The sequence below is a fragment of the Rhipicephalus sanguineus genome, chromosome 9 (genome assembly GCF_013339695.2).
Source record: "Rhipicephalus sanguineus isolate Rsan-2018 chromosome 9, BIME_Rsan_1.4, whole genome shotgun sequence".
NCBI classification, from domain to species: Eukaryota; Metazoa; Arthropoda; class Arachnida; order Ixodida; family Ixodidae; genus Rhipicephalus; species Rhipicephalus sanguineus.
This window is the reverse complement of record NC_051184.2, coordinates 90,165,141-90,189,607: the sequence shown is the minus strand read 5'-3', so window position 1 is coordinate 90,189,607 and position 24,467 is coordinate 90,165,141. Positions and strand designations below refer to the sequence as shown.

At 45.3% G+C, this 24,467-nt stretch overlaps 1 protein-coding gene across 1 annotated transcript in view; it reads right to left on the bottom strand.

The window, feature by feature from the left end:
* Positions 1 to 397: 397 nt before the first annotated feature.
* LOC119406001 (mesoderm induction early response protein 1-like) overlaps positions 398 to 24,467 on the bottom strand; it is a 59,785-nt gene continuing 35,715 nt past the window's right edge. The window contains 4 exon segments of the mRNA XM_037672831.1: positions 398 to 4,207; positions 4,748 to 5,129; positions 11,957 to 12,084; positions 13,561 to 13,691. Of these exon segments, the coding sequence (XP_037528759.1) occupies positions 4,103 to 4,207; positions 4,748 to 5,129; positions 11,957 to 12,084; positions 13,561 to 13,691 (746 nt within the window). The 3' untranslated portion in view covers positions 398 to 4,102.

The window sequence follows — 24,467 nt, the reverse complement described above, 5'->3', positions numbered from 1 at the left end:
TTGTAATGAGGTTTCACTGTGGTTGACCTTCATTCTGTCCATTTGTTTATCTGTCTGAGTCAGTTTATGCTCATACATTTGGCGCTCTCGGACGGAATGTTCATTCCATCCACGGCATACTGCCATAGGCTGCAGGAAAATATGACAGCCATGCTGTCCTCATCGATATTAATAAGTAATAGCCGATATTCTACAAGTGGGCTAGACATTGACTTCAGTGCAGTTTGTTGATACTGTATTATCCCACTAATATGCTAGTCATGCCTCTGAACATTTGTATGGTCAATGGCAGCAAAAAAAACAAACACGACATAACAGAACCGCAGCCAAGCAATAAATGCGAGCGTCAAGTGCAGCAGCTATTTTGTAAAATTGCTTTAAAACACGGACCCACATGTCATAAAATTATGTTTCCCTTTATTAAATCACATTCGTATTGCGTATTTGCTACCAATAAATAGTGCTTGCTATTTCCTCTCGTTCATTTGCACAAATGGGATCACGAAAACGTTTTTGATGGGCTCATATTGTACGTGGAAAGTACGAGGAATCGAGAAAAAGATATAAAACAGAAACACTGAAATGAAACTGTGCAAATTTGCATACTGTGAACGTGAAAAGGAAAACGCACGTCTTGTGATGACGAGAACATTACTTGGTGCAATACTTTTTCAACAAAAACGTGATGTTATTTAGAAAAAAAAAAAAAAGGCGTTTGTACATACACACTACAAGAGAGCTGCAGAAGTGGCCTTGTACGAAAAAAACATTGGCGGTTTTGGTCAAACACAGTGTCCAGCAAGGAATGGTCTGTTCCGTACTGGACCAGCTATCTTGCGAAGCTCACCAATGATCCACTGCTTCTGGGTTACTTCAGGATTGGCAGAAACTATCCCCTTGCGCATGATCACACCACTCTCTGCTGGTTCTTCTCTGACAATTGTCGGCCATTCTAGCAAACAAAATTTTAAAATCTAGATTCTCAATTTAGAGAATTTATAAATGGCCAGTTTAATGAATGAACCACTCTTCTCTCTGCGGCCTTCATATACCTGAATAATTTTACAAAGTCTGCACCCTCGCCATCTCGTGTTGGTGCAGAAGATAAGAGCCGGAGAGAAACCCGTCTGGTTGGGAAAAGACATGAGGACAATTAAAATGGACACCAACCACGAATGTTCACTAAAAGCAAGACATTTCGACTCCAGCACGAGAGCCTTGTTCGCAATGAAAAATGAACGCGCGAACGGTCCGGTTATGTATGTTTTAAAATGTGACGTAGGCAACGTGCGTGCATGTGTGGGAAGTTATGATTAAGCATGTGATTAAGCATTATGATTAAGCACGTGTATTGTCTGGATTGTCAGAGATTCAAGATAAAGCCAAGAAGTCCACTCTGTTATCTTTGCCTTATCCCAGTCTACCGAGAATAACGGTAAGAGAAAAGAACTGGACTTCTTGGCTTTATATCGAATCTCTGACAATCCAGACGACGGACACGCTTAATCGTAATGATGGCAACTTCCCACACATGCACGCAAATTGCCTATGTCACATTTTAAAACATACATAACCGGACTGTTTGAGCGTTCATTTTTCATTGTGAACAAGGCTCCCATGCGGGAGCCGAAACATCTTGCGTTTATGTGAACATTTGTGTCCAGTGTCCATTTCCATTGTACTCATGCTGGTGCAGACTAAACAACACAAAATGCAGAAGCCGCCATGGCTACCATTAGTAGTAAACAGCATTAACCGTAATGAATAATACGCAGCTTATCCTCTTTGCTAGTCACATCTTTATATTACTTCAATTGCTGCACACTGAAACAACAATGGTTAGATGCAGATTCAGTAATTTGCGCCAGAACCAAAATGCGCGACCTTCTACGCTTTCAGACGTGCAAAAGCAACCAATCACATCTACGCAATACCGACAATGAACGCTCTCCTGCACCGCAGATAAAAATGAAACGACCACTACGATTATGACTACCATCTGCAGCTCTCCAGAGGCAACAATGAAAAAAAGAAAGTATGCTTGCATGACTTAAAAACACCGCCAAGGGGGGCAAATAAAATCTGTGCCAAGTCTGGCCGGGTTTCGCTTCACCAGCGCGACGAAAATGCACCTCTGACATTAGTAGCAACGGTACAAAAATTTGCAGCGCTCACGTCTTTCACCCGAGACGGAACACGTGCTTACGATTAAAAACAAGGCAAGTGTATGTATGTGACGCAATGTGCACTGCTACACAAATAAAACGTATCGCTTAAAATGGGCGTGACATTAAAAAAAAAGGAAATGTATAAATGAATGTCAACAAGGTGACACTTTTTTTTGTTCTTTGGGTACTTCACCTATGCTACAACACGATATACACTTGTAATCTTAAAAGAAGTAGCAAAACGAAGCAACGAAAGAAGATCGAGTCGTCTCGTATCCTTCGAAACGCCCGTCACAGATGATGTGCATTCCCCCACACGGCACCACACAAAATTCGGGTTTTAAACTCTGCACACACACACACACACAATCCTCCAACTCGGTCAGTGGTGGTGTGTTCGTAAAAGGCACTTTCTGGCAAATGATGTTCCTCGTGTCCACAGTGGGATGAAAAGCACAGTTTGCAACGGCAACCATGCGATGGACACCTCGACGTAGTTAGTCATGCCGCAAGAAGTCTCTGGCTTCGACGGCAGCACGACCTGATGCGTTGCTGCTGGCGTCAAAGGTCTCGCGAGACGGTGCACGCCCGGAAAAACCTTCGGCCGACGACATGACGCAGGGTTTGCCTCAAACGTTGGCGAAGCGGCAGACCTCTTGATATCCAAGATGATGGTTCACAATATTTCAGTACCTTGGCCCTAGTACAGATGCCCAAGCAAAAAGGTTATGAAAACAAATGCCTGTTTCTCCACCTAGATGAATGTTTGACACCCAGATGAATGTTTTTCACCTGCGGCAAGATACAACTGCTCAGGAAAGTGGTCATGAATGCCAAGCGAATTGGTATGTCTATACTGACAGTTACGTGCAGCAAGCAGTTGTAATGCGTGTCCTGCGATTTGAACTAATTTTGACATTTGTGCCATATGCACTCTTGAAGAGCTGATATCACAAGTTCCGGTGTTCATAAACATTCCTCTCAATGGTCCCTCCAACGCTGGAAAATGGAGGGTGACATTGACCTTGACAGAAGTGGCGTATGTTCTTTGACATTTCTAGGCAATTTCTGCACTACAGTTTTGTAACCAAGCACTAGCAGTGTCTGCTGCAAAGTGTGTCAACGCTTCACCAAAGTAAGCACACTGCACGAATCAACAGGCTAGAACTACCAAAATACAATGTTCACTTCGGTCAGGGGGCGGCGCAGTGCTTCATCGGAAGCCAAGAAAGATGTTCCATGTCGCAATCCATTTACAGGTACAGACAGGCCTGAGGGTACCAGCTAGAGGCTTAAGGTATCTCAACGTTCACTGTGGCACAAAAGCTACGAAGATGATGATCGGCACCAATTTACGCGTTTTCTTCTTCCTTGGCCTAGTAGACCACAAACAATAAAGACAATACTCCATTAACGTGACTTTTGTTTAACGATATGGTCACTTTCTCGAGGACATGGACAGGACCAACTTCAGCTCAACAACCTCGACTGGGCAGACTAAGTAAAGAGTGCGGCGGCAGCACTCTACCTGCCTCAACACAATCGCGAAGAATGCTGCACACAGCTGTGACGAAGACAGACTCTACACGAGCCACACGAGAAAACACACATCACATCCCACAAGCTTTTTCTCTTCTCCCCGTTCACCGTCCAACACGGGGGCGTGATGTCCCGGCAAACTGTGCGTTAAGTAAAGAGCAACTACGGCACTTGTCACCACAGCGCACAACACGAAATGCTCCACCCGCACAGCACCGGAGCAGTTTTTCATGGCGTGAAAACGCTGTTCGCGCTGCGACAGCGCTTTGTTTGGTCCCAGTTCTGCGATTTTCTTTTTCTTTAATCGACTCTCAATGTGTGATGGAGGGATGGATGCAATGGCGAAGGAGCAGAGAGATTCTGCATGCGGAACACTGGTGGCTCCTGCCGCCACGTCACTCGTCGGGAACCTCCGGGTGAGGCCGTTCGATCGCCCCGACGACGGGCTGTGTTGCCGACGCCGTGCTAACCAGACTGGTGGCTGCCATCTTGTTCAGGACCTGCGACATTTCACGGCGCAGAGTTAAGCGTGACAGCACCACTCTTGCAAAGCTGCAAGCGAATCAAAATTCTCGAGCTCAAAAACTGGGTTGCAGGTGACAAGACAAAGATTTTCATCATATCTGTGTTTGAATGTATTTACTTGCATGAAGGCTTACACAAGTAGATATGATTGAACAAACACGGATATAAAAATCGATCAGATATAAGAAAAATGACAGTCACATTAGTAAATGCTAAGGAGAGCACAGACAAAAGCCTATGCTCTCACCATCATCTCATCATCATGATGTCTCATCGGATGACGTCATGCCATGATGTCACAAAATTGCCGGAATTTGCTACATCACTGATGATGTCATGTGACATACTTTATATACACTTAATGTTGACGCTGTCGAAGCTGGATTTTTCTATCCATGAGACATATAAGATTTTCCTCTTAACATATTTTTCTGACAGATATTGAATATATTGACACTATTCTTGCATCAGACCCAACATTGTTATAAGATTCAACAGCGTAAATATCGTCTCACCTGTACAACGTTCCCACTTGGCGCAACAGCCGTCGCTGTCGCAGTCACTGCCACTTTGCTGAGAGCTGGTCTCACGGTGGTGGCAATAAGCGGCAAATCATCTTCGTCCGATGAGCTTGCCGGCGCCGTCCAGAGCCGGTCGCGGCCATTTTCGCGCGTCGGGTCAGCGGTCACCGTCAGCGAAGTCGCAGTGGAGGACGCTTCGCGACCGTTTTCTTGGGGACCGACCAGCTGACTCGCAAGCTGCATGGGCAGTGCGAGCCTCGGCCGCTTCGCCTCGCTTGGGCTTGTGGACCGGTCGCGTTGCTGCAGCTGTGACTGTTGCTGCTGCTGCTGCTGCTGGGAGTTCTCCTGCTCATCCAGGAAGCGGTCCATGTAGTCCCTGCATACATTGTCCATTTGAAGCCCTAGAAACTACCTCATTTCACTTATCAATAGTGTCAGCTCTTACGGGCTATTCCAGCAGTCAAAAACACACTAAAAAAAAAAAACAAGTTCATTTGCGACAAATGCCACTACTAGTGGTGGTGCGGCCAGTTTAGGATTTGGAGAAATCTTAGGAGCAGGAAATAAGCTGTTTTGAAGCAGATTTGGAGCTGAAAAATTTGCGTTTCAAAGTGGCTTTGGAGCAGACCGAAGGCGTCTGGGATCACTTGTAGGAGTAAAACAGTTAAGTCCTGAACTTTTTGGTGCATAATCTTAATAATGTGCAACCAGGAAGTGCTGCTGACATGTAAACAGGAAGATAAAACCAACAGTCCAAGAGCAGCCATCAATTAGGCTGCTTAACAAAATAATGTTACATTAAGGGTTCACTGCAACTCACAAGAAGTGCATGGTGGTGAAGCATTAGCGACAAGGAATGCATGACACATACGGTTTCCAGGAGTGGCAGATGCCAAAATGTCATTCCCTTCTAGTTTGCGAGAGGGGAAGGGATGACAGCCCCTACAGACAATCTCCCCCCCCTCCCCCAGCATTAACATCTGTTAGATCCAGTCACTGGCAAGGGGCTCTCAAACTGAGTTCCACGAAGGGAGTATTACCGTAAAATCCCGAGCAAGTGGCCCCCCTACACTGAAAGATAATCCGACAAGATTTGGAGGCGGGCCCTTGCTCGGTCGCGGATCAAAATTCAAGGTGGCGGCAGAAGAGCCCCTAAGAATAAAAAATGCGCACCCGTGCTTCTAATGAAACGCTCTAATCAGTACACACGCATTCACTGTTTCCAAAACAGTGAATGGAACGGTGAAAATGGCGGAAGGGGAGGGTGGGGGCGCTTGCTCTGTCATTGGTGCATATTTCAAGTCTCTCGCAAAAAAAAAAAAAAAAAAAGGAGAGGTGCGCTTGCTCAGGATTTGACGGTATGGTCCTGCGAGTGCTCAGAACAATATCGACTTTACATAATGTTTATTTTCCGTTAATTTATGCAGTTTTTATTACTTCAGATAAACAATTTTGCATTGCACTTTTGATTTAAGGAAGCCACTGCAAGTGGCATCAGCACTCCTGACTCACACCGCGCGATCAGAAGGACAAACAACTGTCGTGCTGACCACACTAACAAGGGCATGGGTGGGAATCAGTTGAAGTTTTGCAGGCTAAGAGAGACTCATCTGGCCTTTTTTGGCGACTGACGGCTACACTTCCTGTTAAAACGGCGTTTAATAATGAATACATGAGCCCAGTCATGCGTTATTTGTAACTTGCACAAAATCGGTGTCGGCGTGGCTCAATTTCTATGCGCTCTGGTTTGGCGCCACATTTTCTTTTTTGTTTCACAATGACAACACGCGACAAATGTTTTGATGCGCGTGAGCGGCAGCAGCGCTGCTTCGTGTACGACACGTGCTCATGCATTTATGCTGTGCGTTGCAATCGGTATGGCAAAGAACCTTGTGCAGCACGATTGGCATGGAACACTTTTAAGTGCGAAGCATTTCTTAGCGAACTTCTGCGACTTTGAGCATATCTATCTATCTATCTAGCCGCCTACGACTTTGTGCTGTCCAGGCCGTTTCGTTAATCGGAAGTATACCAAAATTGGTGTGGCATAACATGACCTTATTACGAACATAAATGACAGGTCATAACATGAAAATCATGACAATCATGTCATAAACAGCATGACTTACATTCCACGGCCTTGGGACTCTTGCTGCCGTTCCGCTAATTTCATATATCCCAAAGTTGGTATGGCGTGACAAAAGTTCATGATGAACATAATGACAGGTCCTAACGTGCAAATCATGACACGCATGTCATGTGCAGCATGATTTACATGACATGGTTTCGGGGCGCTCGCGGCCGTTTAAATGAATGGATATATACGAAAACTGGTATGACGAGACATTTCTGTATGAGGAACATAACTGACACGTGGTAACATGAAAATCATGACATGCATGTCATGTACGACATGGTTTACATGCCACACTCATGGCGCACTCGCGGCCGTTTCACTGAATTGATATACACCAAGATTGGTATTGTGCGATATGACTGTATGAAGAAGACGAATAACAGGTGGTAACATGAAAACCATGACATGCATGTCATGTATGTCATGATTTACATGGCACGCTCATGGTGCATTCGCGGCCGTTTCGCTTGCTTGATATACACCAAAATTGGTATTGCGCGACACGACTGTATGATGAACGTAAATGAGAGGCTGGTAACATGAAAATCACGACATGCAAGTGAAGTACGACATGATTTACATGCCATGCTCATGGTGCGCTTGCGGCCGTTTCGCTATGTTGATATACACCAAAACTGGTACTGCGCGATGTGACTGTATGAAGAACATGAATAACAGTTGGTAACATGAAAACCATGACATGTATGACATGATTTACATGCCACGCTCATGACATGCATGTCATGAGCGTGGCATGACTGGCATGTCATGGTCAGCTGCCAGCTCGTAATAAGTTCACGTGCTACGTGACGCCAACAGGCAGAAAAAGAGTGTTCCACACTCGCCGTCATGGCTACTGGCGGCGCTGACTGACGCTCCCACGTTTAAATGCACACATATACCCTATAAAGTGGCGGGGGGATGGCCGCCGCGGTAGCTCAGTTGGTAGAGCATCGGACGCGTTATTCGAAGGTCGCAGGTTCGGTCCCTGCCCGCGGCAAGCTATCTTTTCGTCCACTTTTCTTTCTTCACAATTACCTTACATTTATTACTAAAAACATCCCCTATACTTTCCTTGGCATTATTGTCTGTTAGTTCTCATTAACATTGTGTATAACAAAGAAAACGAGCCCTTGAAATTAACACTTCTTTCCTTCATGCCACGCTCATGATGCATTCGCGGCCTCTTCGCTAGCTTGATATACACCAAAATTGGTATTGCGCGACGCGACTGTGTGACGAACGTAAATGAGAGTTGGTAACATGAAAATAATGACATGCAAGTCATGTATGACATGATTTACATGCCACGCTCATGGTGCATTCGCAGCCATTTCACTCGTTTGATATACACCAAAACTGGTATTGCGTGACGCGACTGTATGACGAACGTGAATGAGAGGTGGTAACATAAAAATCATGACATACAGGTCATGATACACTTATATTCTAATTACTACAAATAACACCCCTATACTTTCCTTGGCATTGCTGTCTGTTAGTTCTCATTAATATTGTGTCTAACAAAGAAAAACGAGCCCTTAAATGTAACATACAGGTCATGTATGACATGATTTACATGCCACGCTCATGATGCATTCGCAGCCGTTTCGCTTGCTTGATATACACCAAAATTGGTATTGCGCGACGTGACTGTATGACGAACATGAATAACGGGTGGCAACATGAAAACCATGACATGCATGTCATGTATGTCATGATTTAGATGCCACGCTCATGGTGCATGCGCGGCCGTTTCACTAGCTTGACATACACCAAAATTGGTATTGTGCGATGTGACTGTATGACGAACATAAGTGACAGGTGGTAACATGAAAACTATGATACGCATGTCATGTACGGTATGATTTACATGACACTGTCATGGTGGGCTTCCGGCCGTTTTGTTAAAGGGACCGACAACTGATTTTTCCCGACACAGTTTTTTACGGCGCGACAGGAAGCTCACCCTTCGTAGCGTTTGGAGCTGCAGTGGTTTATCCGAAAAGCACGTAGTTATTTTATAAGCAGTATTTTTCGATCTGAAAGGCTCCAAACACGCATGGAGGCTTGCTCCAGCAACGCTGAGAATTGATAGCGATGCCGCTAGCCCTTGTGAAAGCTGTCGTTCTGCTTTCGCAGGAGTTACTGTAACTATGCTTAACCACCTTTATTTCGAGCTTTGCAACCATTTTTGAAAATAGCAAGCTGTTACAATGAGATGTGTGGCTTTATACACCTTCCCGGTATTTGTACAGCGTTGTGTGCGCCTGCGCCCAAGGTTGCCTGCACCTGTGTCATGGATGGCTTGTCCCGGCGTCGTTACTCTCTCGATACACGAGCCAAGCCAAGTAATCGAAAACGTAACTGTGCATATGCACGGCCGCACCGAGTAGCAGCGCATGTCATTTCTGAGACAAAGTGTAGGTAGCAAAACTATGTTGCTCCAAAATCTTAGTGACCTGGAAACTGCGTGCACGGTTGCATGAGCATGCTGAAAAGTTGCTCAAGACGCGCTGACGAGCATGGGATCATTACGTCACGCGAAGGCAGCGCCACTTTATTGCATACTACTAACGCAGGCCTATATGTACATTATACCTTTTAATATAAAGAAACGAACAATATTTCAATACTAACAAAAAAATCGTCGACCGCGTACAGCAATCAACGGTCACGTGGCCGTCTTCATCGGATCATTCATGTTTTTGCCGCCAGAGGCGCCACAAGTCATTTTTCGCAACTTTCAATTAAGAACTAAAAATATAAATCCATCTCTCACGAAAAAAGCAGGGTTGGTTTGAGTCAGTGCGACGGACAATCTTTACATCAGTGGAGTCAACTCATTTCATGTTCTGGGCAGTTGTCGGTCCCTTTAACTGGATATATACCAAAATTGGTATGCCATGACACGAGTGCGTGATGAACATAAATGACAGGTCATGCATTGTATATACCAGAATACACGTTTCATTGGCATGGTATATACCAGATTGTGCATCCATTCATGCATGGCAAACATGCGATATAGGGTGAACTAGATGCCATGGCATGAATTATTTCATTTGGCTCAAAGACAAACAAGGCGGTGTATGCAGCTCTTTGCTGGCTGCTTCACATTACATTGATTCCCACTGTGCGTGGGATCTGCCGAATTTTTTTATTACAAGATATGAAACTATTGCAATCGAATCTTCATTTGCGTGAAGACGCCTCGTGCTTTTGGCACATAAAACCCCAGAAATTATTATTATTATGTGTGAAGACGCCATTTACAGCATGCAGTGCCTGAAATGGTATCTGCAAGGTCGGTGCACATTACATTATGAAAAGCATAGGGACTCGACAAAAAAATCACTTGTCTATGTATTATAACCAGTTGCTCATCAAGAGCGATAAGCTTCCAGATTATATGGCATGCCGAACTGTCACTAATGGAGATTACAGACACATATTCTGGTTAGGCCAATTATAACGAGAAAAAGCACATTGGTGAAAAGAGGAGCAGGAATGGGTTCCGTGGCAATATGAAAAAAAACGTGTATTTGCTTCCAAACCAACAATATTTTGGGCCAGAAATGCTCCACTGCTGTTTAAGCAGGCGAAATATGAACTTTGGCGCAATTGGCACAAGACGCACTTGAATGGGCATAGCAAGGTGCAGAGAGGTAGGATTGTAGCAAAATGCCGCAAACGTTGCATTGGACCACCCCTGCGCTACCGATTCTCCATAAGCATGAGATCGGAATCATAAGGGTGAGCGAAGGGTAAAACTGCATAGCAACATACACAAATACAGTAACACTGTGGAAGCCCGCAAAGTGGAGGGAAGTTCATGAAAGAGAACAAAATTTCTGCCAACCATTCGTAGCGCGAAGCTACAGTCGTATCCTGCTACAACGAACGCCGCTACAACGAAAAATTTTTATTCCCTGTGAGCCACCCATAAACAACAATACGAAGCAGGTCTCTTTGTAACAAATAATTTTACTGGTTGTTCCTGCTTCAACGAAGCTTTCAGGAGGAAACTGGCTTGTAGCATAGCGCGGAAACAAACGAGGACAAAGACGTACAGAAGAGCACAAGCGCTAACTTTCAACAACAAAATTTTATTTCCGGGATGAATCATATATACGCACACATCACACGACAGTGATGACATCTTTTTGTCTTGCAAATCGTGGCAAGTAGAAAGGGCCTTCAATCTTAGCCGACAAACCTGAAGACAACAGGTTATGCATGCTACGCTATGCTACAAGCCAGTTTACGAGGAACCAACAAGCCCATTTTGGTGGAACCCTTGTCGACTGCATTTCAGGAGCACAACTGCACTAGCTGCTCCCCTGAAACCGCTAAGAGGTTACTATGTATATGCAATCTTAAATTTTTTATGCTGCTTGAAACTTTAGTGCAGTGGTGTTACTGGCAATTTTAAAATTCCTCCTAAAAAAAAAAAAGAATGTGACAGTGCACGTGAGGCCTCCTAGCCATCATCATGGAACAAGAAATATTTAAGAGGTGAAACTCCGCTATCTGAGGCGACCAGATAACTTCACGCTCCCAGAGAGCCACAGCATGCTGGCGGCATCTGGCAGCAGACAAGGAAATTGCCGCCGTTTCGGTTGCCAAGAGAACTGGTCTCACGTGTTGCTCCCGTTCGGGTGCAGTTCAGAGCATGGACACGGAGCGCGTTCAGCCATGTTCGTTTCTTGCTCTGTCGCTGCGGACTCCTCGCTAAGCGCGCAGAAACCGGCGCAGCAAACATTTACGTGCCCGGTGAAGCGAACACTGCAGTCGTCTGCAAAGAGAGAGCGCCAGGCGTGCTCGCCTGGCTGGTCGCATTTTTTTTTTTTCTTGTTTTCCTGCTCCGTGGATGCGGCTCCGCACCGCAAGGTGCTGCCAGTTAAAGTGCTTTCTTCGACGCATGCTTTCTTTTGTGACAGTATCCGGTTGCGCGCGGATGCCTGTTCAATGGGAGTTTCACCTCCTAAATGCTTCTTGCTCCATGGCCATCACGATTTACGGAAACAAAAGAAACGGCTCAAGCAGCGTGTGTAGATACTCACGTGGTTCCGGGATGCAGGGCGTACTTCTTCTTTTCGAGGCGCACCTTACTGGCAAAGATGTCGTGCCGTTCCGTCTTCTTCCACAGGTAATAGAAATGTACGAGCTCGCCGACCGACCGTGTACGGACCTGACGGAAAACCGTCCGTCATTACCAGACCTGTCAGAGTACCGTCTGACAGAACAATCCCGCGATTTTGCCATCCTGTGCTTATTCTTCAATGAATATTCTTAGCATGAATAGACTCCCCTGTTAGTAAGTGACTCATAGTTTGGTACAACTTTTGGAGTCGGAAGCATTTTCTCCTCAAAGGCGGATGCACACAGACCTGGACCAATTGCCATGCATTCCAGATTGACATCATAAGCCGTACAGCCAGTGACCCCACCCGCCTTCACAAACATTGCTGAGTGCATAAGTAGGATTTCTCTGCAGTCGCGGAGGTGATCGCCTGCCATGCTTCGGTCATCTGGGCAGGGCCTCTCCTGACTTCTTAAGTTGGACCCAACTTTAGATATGCGTACTCTTGTACAGAATCTAAAGGCTGGTTGCCAATCAGGAATTTCTGTTCCCTTGCCATGCTACTGAGCATTACCTTCATCTTTTGCGTATTAATCTTCAACACTACATGCCGCTTTCCTTGTTGAGATCACAAATCACAACATTTGGCAAGCCCCCAACACCTTGTGTGCAACTAAAACGACCACGACACTCCCCCCCCCCCCCCCCCCCCCCGGAACTATTTGCGCACAGTGGACACATTTGTGCATTGACCTAGGGTTTCTTAAAGAAATTTGTAAGCCTGCACTTCTGGCTTCATTGGTGCAACAAGTTCTTACGGTGCTTAGCACAGAAAAGGGTACAACAAGGTATATAGACCCGTGTACCTTCCTATCCCCGTCCTAACAACTTTCTGCACTAAATACTGTAACAATTACAAAATTAGCAGATTCTGGACAATAAAGGAGACTAAAGCATGGCAAATGAAGGTATGAGCAAAGAGGATGAACCTCTGACTAATCCTTGCGCTAACCAATGTGACCATCATTCCCATTCTAGTTAATAATCGCAATGACACAGTTTCTTTTGTGCAAACATTGCGGGTTCAATCCCAGTCAGAGACGAGTTCGTTTTTGTCATCCACTTCATTTCACTTTCCCTTTATCTCCTATTTGTCGCTCTTCAATTTAAAACTACAAATGATGACCCCTTAGGCTTGCATTGGCTTCGCATGGCCGTGTCCAACACGTAACGAGTCTCTCAATCCCTCTCCCTTACAAGAAAATTCAACGACGCAAACCACCAAGAAGAAAAGGCGAAAGGAAAGAGCATCTCTTCCCGATTCTGAGCCTAGCGTACTAGTCGCGCTTATTGCCCATGCTACTTGCCGCGCAAGATACCTGGCGTACCACGTTGACGCTCTTTCCTTTCGCCTTTTCTTCTCGGTGGTTTGCGTCGTCAAATTTTCTTGTAACATGCACCAACTAGCCCAACAACTAGTTTTACCATCTCCCTTCTTTCGTTCAGAGCTGCTCCTAAGTAATTCGGGTAGCACGCAATATCCCTGAAAATGAAAACAACCGCAGGATGGGAGAACAGTCCTACCTTGTGGAGTTGGATGAGGTGGAAGTCCTTGCCGTACAGCCGAAGGCCGCTCTCGAAGCTCCGGCACTCTTCCTCAGACCAGAGGCTCATCTCTGTGGGAAAGGGATCAGGCAGTGAGACACTCTGTCCCACTGTTGAGTGAACGAAATCAGTTAGGATGAAATCACAACACTGGGGCAGTGATGTTCAATCAAAAACTGTTCCGAATGTGCAATGAATCTCAAATCTTTTGCGTTGGCAGGAAACACGCGGCATTGGCAGAGCCTGCTGGTACGACAGTAGCTACCCGAGCACTGGCCTGGACGGGTCCGCACAACTGGAGAAGTTCCAACGTTCCATATTTCCGCATTTTCCCGTATGTTCTGTATTGCTCCGTATCATTTGCTCCCCTAATGCTCCGTATTACCAATTCTGTGCAGTGCAGTGTAGCCTGTGCAATGCGGAACATGCGGCATCAGCAGTGTGTGCAAGTACGACATGGCTACGTGAGCAATGGACTGGGCGGTCCGCACAACTGGAGGGGTGCTAATTATCCATATTACTCCATATTATTGCTGCCCTAACGCTCTGTCTTACAAACTCTGCGCAGTGCAGCAATGACTGCGAGTCTCATCACCCAAACAGGAACAAGGACCAGAAGGAGCACGCAAACGATGTGTGCACTTGTGCAGGTGAGTCCGCTGCCCAAACTAAAGTGTTGAAGGGTGTGCAGGCAGTGATTTTTGACATTGAATCACATCCAAATCGAATAGTGCCAGAAGCTAATTAGCTCTTTCAGTACCACGGCATAGGCCATCGGACACGGGTGCCCGATGACTTCAAGTCTCCCACGAAAAGTAATACCAGCGCCTTACAACAACAAATGCCATCTGGCATGCTCAGTGGCAACTGCTCTTTCAGTTTCGTTTGTGTTTATATTTTGCGTCCTCTGGCCCTGCTGCAAGCGAAACTTGAACCGAAGGTGGGTTAGAGTTGCGCAAGAGACCATCGCACGGTGCGCGCCCCTCAAAACCCTGAATGCTGTTGCGAGCACTTCGGCCGCTTCTGCTGCTGATTTTTTGGGCCTCAGCAGTGGTGATAACTCAAGTAACGATGTTCGCTCATCTGATTTGAGTTTTCAGAAGGATGCACCAGCTCAGATGCCTCAATTTTTAACAAGCACTCGCCTGTCAGTTTCGTTTTCAACTTCGCACTGTATGCAAAAAGAAAACGTGCTCCATACTTGAAGACTGTGGTTTAATTTTGGGTTTCGGGCCTCCACAACATATGGCCAATATATTTCGCCAAATGCACCGCGCCGTGTGATGTTTTTGCCCACGAGATAACCTGGTGCCCTTGTTGGAGCAGCACTGCAGATCGACACGCATCGGTTCTGATGAGCGCTAGGTTTTTCATTTTTACTTTTTACAATTGAAGTTATCAACACTTTGCGTGACAACACTAGAAAATACTCCTGGATGAATATTTTGGATAGAGAGACCTACTTTCAGCGTGACAGCTCCTGGGAGGAAGTCAGCTCCACTAGGGATGCTGAAACTTATTTGGATTATCATCTAAATGACTTTTGTTGATGTGTCGCGACTCCACCTCTACTGGCAGACAGCTGGAATATCACTGACCAAATCATTTGCACAAGCAAGTTTCTCAGAAAGTGCATACATTGGTGGAAAACTGTTTTTTTTTTTCACTCTGTGCATACTGCGTGCGTCAACAGCTTTGTTCTCTTCCCTGAACGTCGAAAAGACAATCCAACCGTCCCACAACTTTGCAGAAGCACCTATTTTGACCAACTGACATTTATGGAAGAAGTAATTAAACGCATTTGAATATGATGATGTTGCACAAGGACACGCATTTGAATACGATGATGTTGCACAAGCACACGCCCCCTTCTCACCCCCTTTTTACCCCTGGACCCCACTCAACAGCAACCAAAAGATGGAGAAAAGAAATTGCAAGATTTTCTGTGAGGAAACAAAGACGAAAAACAGAACAAACACCTTCTGTTCCACCTGGAAGTTTTATCTTAGTTTTATGGCTTCAAGTGACTTTGTTGAGTGGCACAGCCATCAAGGCTGCTAGACTGATGAGCTCTGGAAACTGCAATACAAGGTGCATGGACTGATATACATACTGAAACGAGAGCTAAGGGAACCAGGAACAAGTTCTATATTTCAGAATTGGGAAAATAATTTCCTGGCTAAGCAAACTTACTCACTTCTGTTGTGTTTACACTTTTTGTGCATGTTTTTGTTTAACTGCCAAACAAACTTTCGATAATTGTGACCCTCACAGCGGTTCTCATATAAATATGAAAAGCCAAACTAATGAGCAACGATTTCATGTATAGCAATGCTAAATGTGCCTTTGTGGAAGCACTGAAAATTGGCAATTTTTCTTCAGCAACGAAAGTTTATTGAATCATGAATACTTTTGAAATAATTTTCAAACTGAACGGCCATATTTTTTATATATAAGATAGTGTTCATAACGTTAGTATTAAAACAAGTGCAGCGTCAGAAACGAGTAAATGGATCCTTCACAAGCACAGAACAATTCACAATGTGCAAACGATCATTATGTAGCCAGTAAAGGGTAGCCCCCTGAGCTGCATGGCCCACTGCACAATGTAAACTCGTGTTTTAAAATGCCAGCACTATGCCTGCACAGATGAGATTCATCATACTTTTATACCAATCTTGTGTTTATTTGGGTGAAGACATTTCAAAACATTTGTGAACTGTTATTTATTCATTTATTTCATCGTCACCATTTATTGACCCTTAAAGACCCTTTTCAGGGTATTACATAAAAGGGGGGACAAAAGCATCAATAACAGCATGGTCATTATTATACAATGGTAAACAAACAAAAAAAAAGGCTTGAAAAATACAGTATACATGTTTGCATTGAAACAAAGACAGTGCAACAGGTAGAAAAAATGCTATAAACCGTATTTATTAGGAAAACAACGGTGGAGGTGTACACGCTGTATAATTAGGAGTATACCAGTCTGATCGCTGACGTCTAAAAACATTGCTGGCTTTGAGAAACTATTGACGTTACAATACTAGTTGGTATGTTGCGCCCAGTTGTATTTATGAGAGCTTCTGATAATTCAAACAAAATCCTGGGGTTTGAGTTTGAATCAGCGAGAGGCTACTGTATTTATATCTTTGTTACGTTTTGATTCTCGGGACAGCTTCAGAAAGAACACAATCAACCAGGCATTACCACTGTATGACCAGCCATTAAATCTGCCCCAATCACATTCAGATAGCAAATGCAAGGCACATGGGCAAAACACATCTTGTCACTGCAGATCTAGTGTACTGTTGCTGTTCAATGTCACACATTACACTCTAGTACATTATTAAAGGGCCCCTGACACTAAAATTGAAACCTCGAGATGTTTGTGTTGTTTGACTTTCCTGTATACGGGGGCACATCTGACCAATTATGAGTGACGAACGTTGCCTTTAAGATATCTTAATTTGGTTTTAAAGTAGGCGTGAGTGCTCACTTGAGTTGGCTGCACCTCGCGACATCCTGGTATGACGTAGATAGAGGCCCCGCGTGACGTTCCATGAGTAAAGCAAGTACTGTGGACGTCACAGAAGGTTTGCGGGGCACACGTGCACAATACGACGACTGGCACCTGGCGAGGCCTATTGTTCCGCACCCCTCTCGCTCTGTTGTCGGGCTGCTCTCGAGGTAGTTTTCGTGAGGGGACACGCGCTTAACAGGTTTGACCCATACCGAGGCACCCACATGCTTTCAATATCTACCGCGCGCGGGGCCCCGATTTGAAAACTGCGCTTTCAACGTCACCACAGCTTGAGTGCATGTGGTCTTTGACGCTCCCCCGCATGGGGCGCTAGTTTCTTGTGGTTTTTAGGCGGGCGTTTTGAAGTGACGCTAAAATGGTCACAATTAACTACGCTAGAATTAGTTATACAATATGCTAGAGCATTTACGATTTAACTTAGGGATTACCAGACACAAAGCTACAAATTACAGTAAAAAAGTCACCAACAAAAATTTTGCTGTCAGGGGTCCTTTAAAAGACAATTCATTACATAGAGTAAGTGCAGGCTCTATACTGCAATGTCATGCACAGTAATGTACAGTATTAAAAAAAGAATTCATTACACAGACTAAGCACAGGCTCTGTACAGATTTAGCCACAGTAAATCATATCACTGAAACAGCTCATCAAGTCAAAAACCTAACAAAGCAACAAAGATTATAGACGGTTTTAAGAACTCTTTGAGTCAGCAAGGCGATCCAGTGACAACACGGTAAGGCTTGTGCGAATAGTAAATTTTAGGTTCGAAGCAAATGGTGATTTGCTCGAATAACTTCGAATCAAATTCAAATAGTATATAACACTTATTATTAAGAAAAATGAGCATATTTGTAGAGCTGTGCAAATAGCAAAATTTTGAGTGCGAAGTGAAATCGAATATTAAAATGTGAGTGCGAATCGAATAAAATATTTTTCGAATAGTTGTCGATTATACTTTTTTAATACTTCAAAGCGAAATTACAGAAAGAAGTTGCAGAGGATCCCTAAGCATATTCTTATGAGATAGCAACATGAAAACGTTTCTTTTGGCTAGGTTGACAAAGCGCTGGAGGGGTGGTGTTCCCTAGTTGTCTTATCAAAAATGAGGCAATGCAAAGGCCGAATTGTGTTTATTTACATGATTTGTTGCAACCAATGTGGTGTCGACAACACTTTACATGCAAAAGGAAAAGACACTATTTCTTCAACCTCTCCTCCTCCTTCAACTTCTGTGGAGGCCCAACTGATGTGGCGGACAAGGGCGGTGCTCCCTTCGAGTCCAGAGTACCTAATCTGCCCCACAGACATCAATGTATAAGAACATCTGAAATTTGGGACACTGAAGCTCTTCGGCGTCCAATTTTTTGGTCTTTCTGCCCGAATTTCAGGTCCGAAACGGCACTCATTAAAGCCCCCACCTCTGTCGCGTCTCTCGATAATTTCGTAGGTTCGAACCAGGACTTTCGTAAGTCAATCTGTTTGCAGCCGTAGCAGAGCTCGAATTGCCGTAATGCCAGAGTGTGATGGGGTGAAGTACATCGAAAATCTGAAGGGGCCACTGTCATGGTGCAGTGCGGCGATGTCTTTACGGATAAGCACCGGAAATACACGGAGGCATGATCGTGATGGTGGCAGGTGGCAAACGCGCCCAACCCTTATGATAAGCATCTTCAGCTAACTGTTCAATAGTGCACGGGGCCTGGTGCAGGGGTATGCGTATAACCCAAATGTGCCGCACAGCCGTCATGTTGTCTCTTTGTGCGAGACCACTAAGCGCGCCGCAAAGTGCACCGTACAGACACGTTGCCTTCACAAACGAAAGCAGCTCGCAATCGCCGTGCTCGTGTGCGGTCAGGAATGGAGTGGGCATCATGAACACTTTCATGACAAACGCATGTGTACGGTACAGCAAGCGCCCTGGCAGTGACGGCGTCAGCTTAGTTGGCGATGTGCTGCGCACAACTAGAAACAATCGGCTTCACGCAGCAGCAAATGGCAATGCATGTGTGCATCGTTTCCGTGCGCACACTCATCGGGGAAAACCGGACGAGTCGTCCGCTCTTCTGCCACAGTCTTTTCGTTCCGCATCATCGTCTCCAAACACTCCATGCGAGAGACCCATAATCTATTCCGCACTTTGCCGGTACCAGTGGCACTCATCACGAGACGCAAATTTGCTATTGGCAGTTGGCATGTAGTTAAAGCAGCACATACCAAATGTATTCACAAGAGCCTGGGTGCGCACCGAAGTGCCTGACAAGTGTACTGGGAGGCATTAAAGCTATTTCGGACCTGGCTGCGGCAATTTGACCGCTTGAGCGGAATAAAAGAGCATCCAATCTTTCGAACAATTTCACGGTCCCTAGAGAGTCCGAAAAATCGGACGGTGACTGTATTTACCTTCCGGAAGTTTGAATACTTCGAATAGTCAAATTCTGGTACAAATCGAATCAAATAGCGAACACTATTAAAAATATATTCGAAAGTTTGAATATTTGCACACCGCTACATATTTGTCATGACCCAACTAACCTGCACAATATACTTTTAAAATTGAAGCAAGGCATGTGTAAATGTCAACAAATATCTGTTGTACTACTTAGTTAAACCATCGCCATTACCATCATTTCCAAAGTACGCTTCCCTTTCACGTGTAGCAGCGCGCCGCCAAAGTGACATTCTGGTGGTGTAAGTGCACTCACTCAAAATGACACTAAATTTGCCAGCGTGACCAGGGTCTTATACAGTCGATCCCGGATATGTCGAACTCGGATATATCGAATTATTGGCTATGTCGAACGGTTGAGAAATCCCCTTGAATTTCCCATGTAAAAGTATGGGGTTGGTGTGCACGTATATCGAACTCCCGCACAGCGAAACATCCGCTATATTGAACGCTGCCCCGCACCGAAGCCCAGAAAGTGCATTTTTCCTAACAACTATTGATCATTTTTCGGCCGCGTTCTTATAAGTTCCAATGCCTCGTCGCGCGCAGGTGACGAAATTGTGTTGCTCTAGTTCGTTGCGCAGCGCTTGTCAGTTCACCGGTATATTTGACGCGCGGTCCGCAGGTTTTAACGCATGGGCTAGTGTATTTCAAAGAGGCTGATTGCCGAAGGCACCAAAATGAGAATTCGAAGTGACTTGGCAGCCTTGTTGTAATGTTGGCATTCCCTTCCTTGTCTCTTCGCGCACGATGCCATGCGAGCCCGCAAAGCATGGCCTTCGAGATCCGCAACCTCGTGACGTATTTTGTGTTTTCGGTTTTAAACGCTGATCTCAGAGGCTACGCTTTTTTTCGCATTTCTCGCCAAAGCAGCGGCTACCTTCTGCAAAGCCACAAGTGCCATTGGCATCGCCAACATGTCAATGGTGGAGAAATGTTTCTTTGTGAAGCGGTGCAACGTTGTCTCTTGCAGAATGTGTACTGTGTGTACTTCGCGCTTTGTTCTTGATAAATCGTCATTCGGGAGTCGAACTAAACACTGTCCCGCTCGTAGCGATAAAAATCATGACCAGTGCTTGAAACGATGTCAAGTAAAGCACCGTCGTGCATTGTTTCCTTACGGGCCTTGGTGCCAGGTGACGACTTCGGGCGCGTCATGACCGCCGACTACGGCGTACGGTGCGTCAGTGAATTTTGCGACTTCGCATTTCCGGGTGCCGTATCAGACGGGAGCACAGCGAGTGGCTTTATCAGTGCAGATAACAACGTAGCTCTTTCTGACTGCATCAATGCCGAGATCATAGGTTACGTTGCCAGTGCTGCGGAAATGGACCCGCGCGGTTTGAAGATGCCAGCCGCCGCTGCCACCGCTAAACCCTTTACCGCGCTACAGAGCTCGCATTAGCGTTCAGCGTCGATCACCGCTGTTGTGACTGAAGGTGCTGAATTTACTTATTTGGAAAGCTTATATAATATTGACGATGACTTGATGAATTCACAGCGCGCAAGAAGCAAGACAAGTTGACGGGACTTTTTTCATGTGAAATAAAGTGCGCTAACTTGCAAAAGAAGTTCTCACCTCGTTCTTTAGCATACGTGAGCGAATCGTCATGTTCGCGCTTTTTACGATTTCAGAAAACTGTGTCGAGGCCTGCAGTGTTTTAATTAAAGCCTTACGTACGCATATTTCGTATTTCGAATTATCGATATATCGAACTATTGCGCGATCCCCTTCGAGTTCGATATATCCGGGATCGACTGTATACATCTATTCGTTCATTTCGAGTACTACGAAATTTTCGATAACTTAATTCAAATTGAAACGAATTCGAATACTGCAATATTCGTTAGAATATTCGAAGTGCTCAAATACCGTAAAAACCGGAATATAGGTCGACTTTTTTTTTCAAAAAAACGCGATGAAAAGTCGACCCTTGTCTTATATAACGGTCATTGGCAGAAGAAAATGTGGAAGTCTCGCAACAATGGGCAGCTGAAGTAAGAAGCCTCCATTGCCATCATGAGCATCAGCAGCGGTGGGCTGGCGACACCGTTGGGCAACGCCATTTTGCTTTTTCTTCTGTCAAGTGTGGCTGCTTCGGTTATCCGCTGTTTTTATTTTTCTGTTTCCTCCAGAAATGAGTGGTAGCCGACGGCAGTTTAAGATAGGCTTTAAGAAAAAGTTATTGAGTATGCCGAAGCGCAAGGCAACCTGGCAGCACAACGGGAATTCGGTGCATCGGAGAAAAGCATCCGATACTGGAGGAGCCAAAAGCAGCGCATCACATCCTGCAGCAACCAAAGAAAAAGTTCGTTTCGTGGACGGACTGCAGTGCACCATGAACTGGAAACACTACTCGCCGAGTTCATCCGGGAGCTGCGTGCAAGGTCGCTACCCGTGACAGCAGAGTGCATCTGCGTGAAAGCTCTCGAGATAGCGCGCCACTCTGGGCTCACGAGGGCACAATTCAAGGGCTCGTCATCGTGGGTGCGCCGATTTATGAAGCGGAAGGGCTTTGCGCTGCGGCGGCATACTTCCATGTGCCAAAAACTGCCCGAAGATTTCGATCACAAGCTGGTCAAGTGTCAGCGCTTCGTCATACAGCTTCGTCGACAGCGTTGCTACATGATGGGACACATGGGCAACGCTGACAAAACTCCGATCTGGTTTGATATGCCCTCGAACACGACTGTGACTGCTGAAGGATCAAAGCAAGTGAAGCTCTTGACAACGGGCAACGAGCATTCGCGATTTACAGTGATGCTCGCGTGCACAGCTGATGGAAAGAAGCTGCCCCCTTATATCATTTTCAAGAGAAAAGGGCTACCGAAAAAAGACTTTCCTCGGAATGTGATCGTGAGAGCAAACGAAAAAGGGTTCATGAATGAGTCCCTCATGCTCGAATGGATCCGGCTCGTGTGGAATCGGCAACCCGGTGTGCTTTTTCAGCGACCGAGCATGTTGGTCCTCGACTCATTTCGAGGCCACCTCACAGCCGATGTAAAGGGAGCCCTGTCCGATGGCAAGACGGATCTTGCCGTGATCCCTGGGGGACTAACATCAATCCTCCAGCCACTGGACGTAGTGCTCAACAAACCCTTTAAAGATCGCGTGCGTGAGCTCTACAATGAGTGGATGCTGGGCGACAATCCCAAGACCCCCGCTGGGCGCCTACGACGTCCACCTCTCGAGACCGTTTGTGGCTGGGTGTTGTCAGCATGGAAATCTCTCCCAGAAGAGATGCTGCTCAAGTCTTTTCGCAAATGCTGCATCAGCAACGCATTGGATGGAACGGAGGACGATACACTCTGGGACGTTACTAGTGACAAGCAGGCATCGTCCGACTCAAGTTCAGACAAGTCTGAGTGACAGCACTTTGTGGCCTTCCGGCGTTTAACTACATATCAGTGTCCAAATAAAAAGAAATGTCACCACAGTACAGCTGGTTGTGTCGCGTATTTATCAAGGTAAGGGTGCGCCGCGATACTTTGCGATTTTTCAAAATTTCTTTCTTGGAGATTCAAAGTTTGGGGGGGGGGGGGTCGACCTATATTCCAGTTCCGGTTTTTACGGTATTCACTAGAGCTGTGCGAATAGCGAAATTTCGGGTGCGAAGTGAATTCGAATATTGAAGTGTGAGTGCGAATCGAATCGAATATTTTTCAAATATTTCTAGAATATTTCTAGAATATTTTTCGAATACTTTGAAGCGAAATTACAGAAAAAAAAGGTTAGAGAGGATTCCTAAGCATATTCTTATGAGATAGCAACATGAAAGTGTTTCTTTTCGCCAGGTTGATGAAGCACTGGCTGGGTGGTGTTTCATAGTTGTCTTATCAAGAATGAGGCAATGTAGAGGCCGAATCGTATTTATGTACAGTACTCACGGATTCAAAAGCGTCATCAATGTTTTTGTACAACGACTTGTATACGTGACTGCTCGAGATAACCACATCATGTCGCGACGAATCTGGTCTCTAAAGATAGCGTTGGCTCTGCTCTAAGTGTTAGAGTCAAAATTACGCTGATATGACTCCAACTGAAGACGGTAGAAACGAAAACATGTGTATTATTTAGCCCTTAATTGTCGTGTTTCAATCCGTGAGTACTGTACATGATTTGGTGCAACCAAAGTTTTGCCAACAACATTTTACACGTGATAGGCAAACATGCCATTTCCTCAGCCTCTCCTCCTCTTTCAACTTCTGTGGAAGCCCAACTGGTGTGGCGGTCAAGGGTGCACTCCCTTCAAGTCCGGAGTTCCAAATCTGCCTCGTACACGTCGACATATAAGAACATCTGAAATTTTGGATGCTGAAAAGCTTCGGCTTCCGATTTTTCGGACTTCCTGCCCAAATTTCAGGTCCAGAACAGCATTAATTGAGCCCCCACCTCTGCCACATCTTTTATCTCCATGTTGGAACCAGCGTTTTCTTGAGTTAATACATTTGCGACCGTAGCAGAGGTTGAAAGGTAGCTTTGCCGCAATACCGAGGTGTTATGAGGTGAAGCATATTGAAAATCTAGGGACCACTTCCAATCGGACGTTGACTGTGTCTTCGCAAAGTTCGACAGTAACAGAGCTTGAAAGGCAGCTTTGCCACAATACGAGAGTGTAATGAGGTGAAGCATATTAAAAATCTGAAGGGGTCACTTTCAATCGGACATTGACTGCATTTGTTTTTGGGAATTTCGAATAGTAAAATTCCAGTGCGAATCGAATCAAATAGCAAACACTATTCGAAAAATATTCGAAATTTCGAATATTTGCACACCCCTAGTATTCACACAAGCCTACACAGTAGACTTCCGTTAATTTGATTCTGACAAGGCAATATGAGCCGGTGTCCGTGCATTTCTATGTGCCAAAAGTGTTACTTGATCCTGAAATT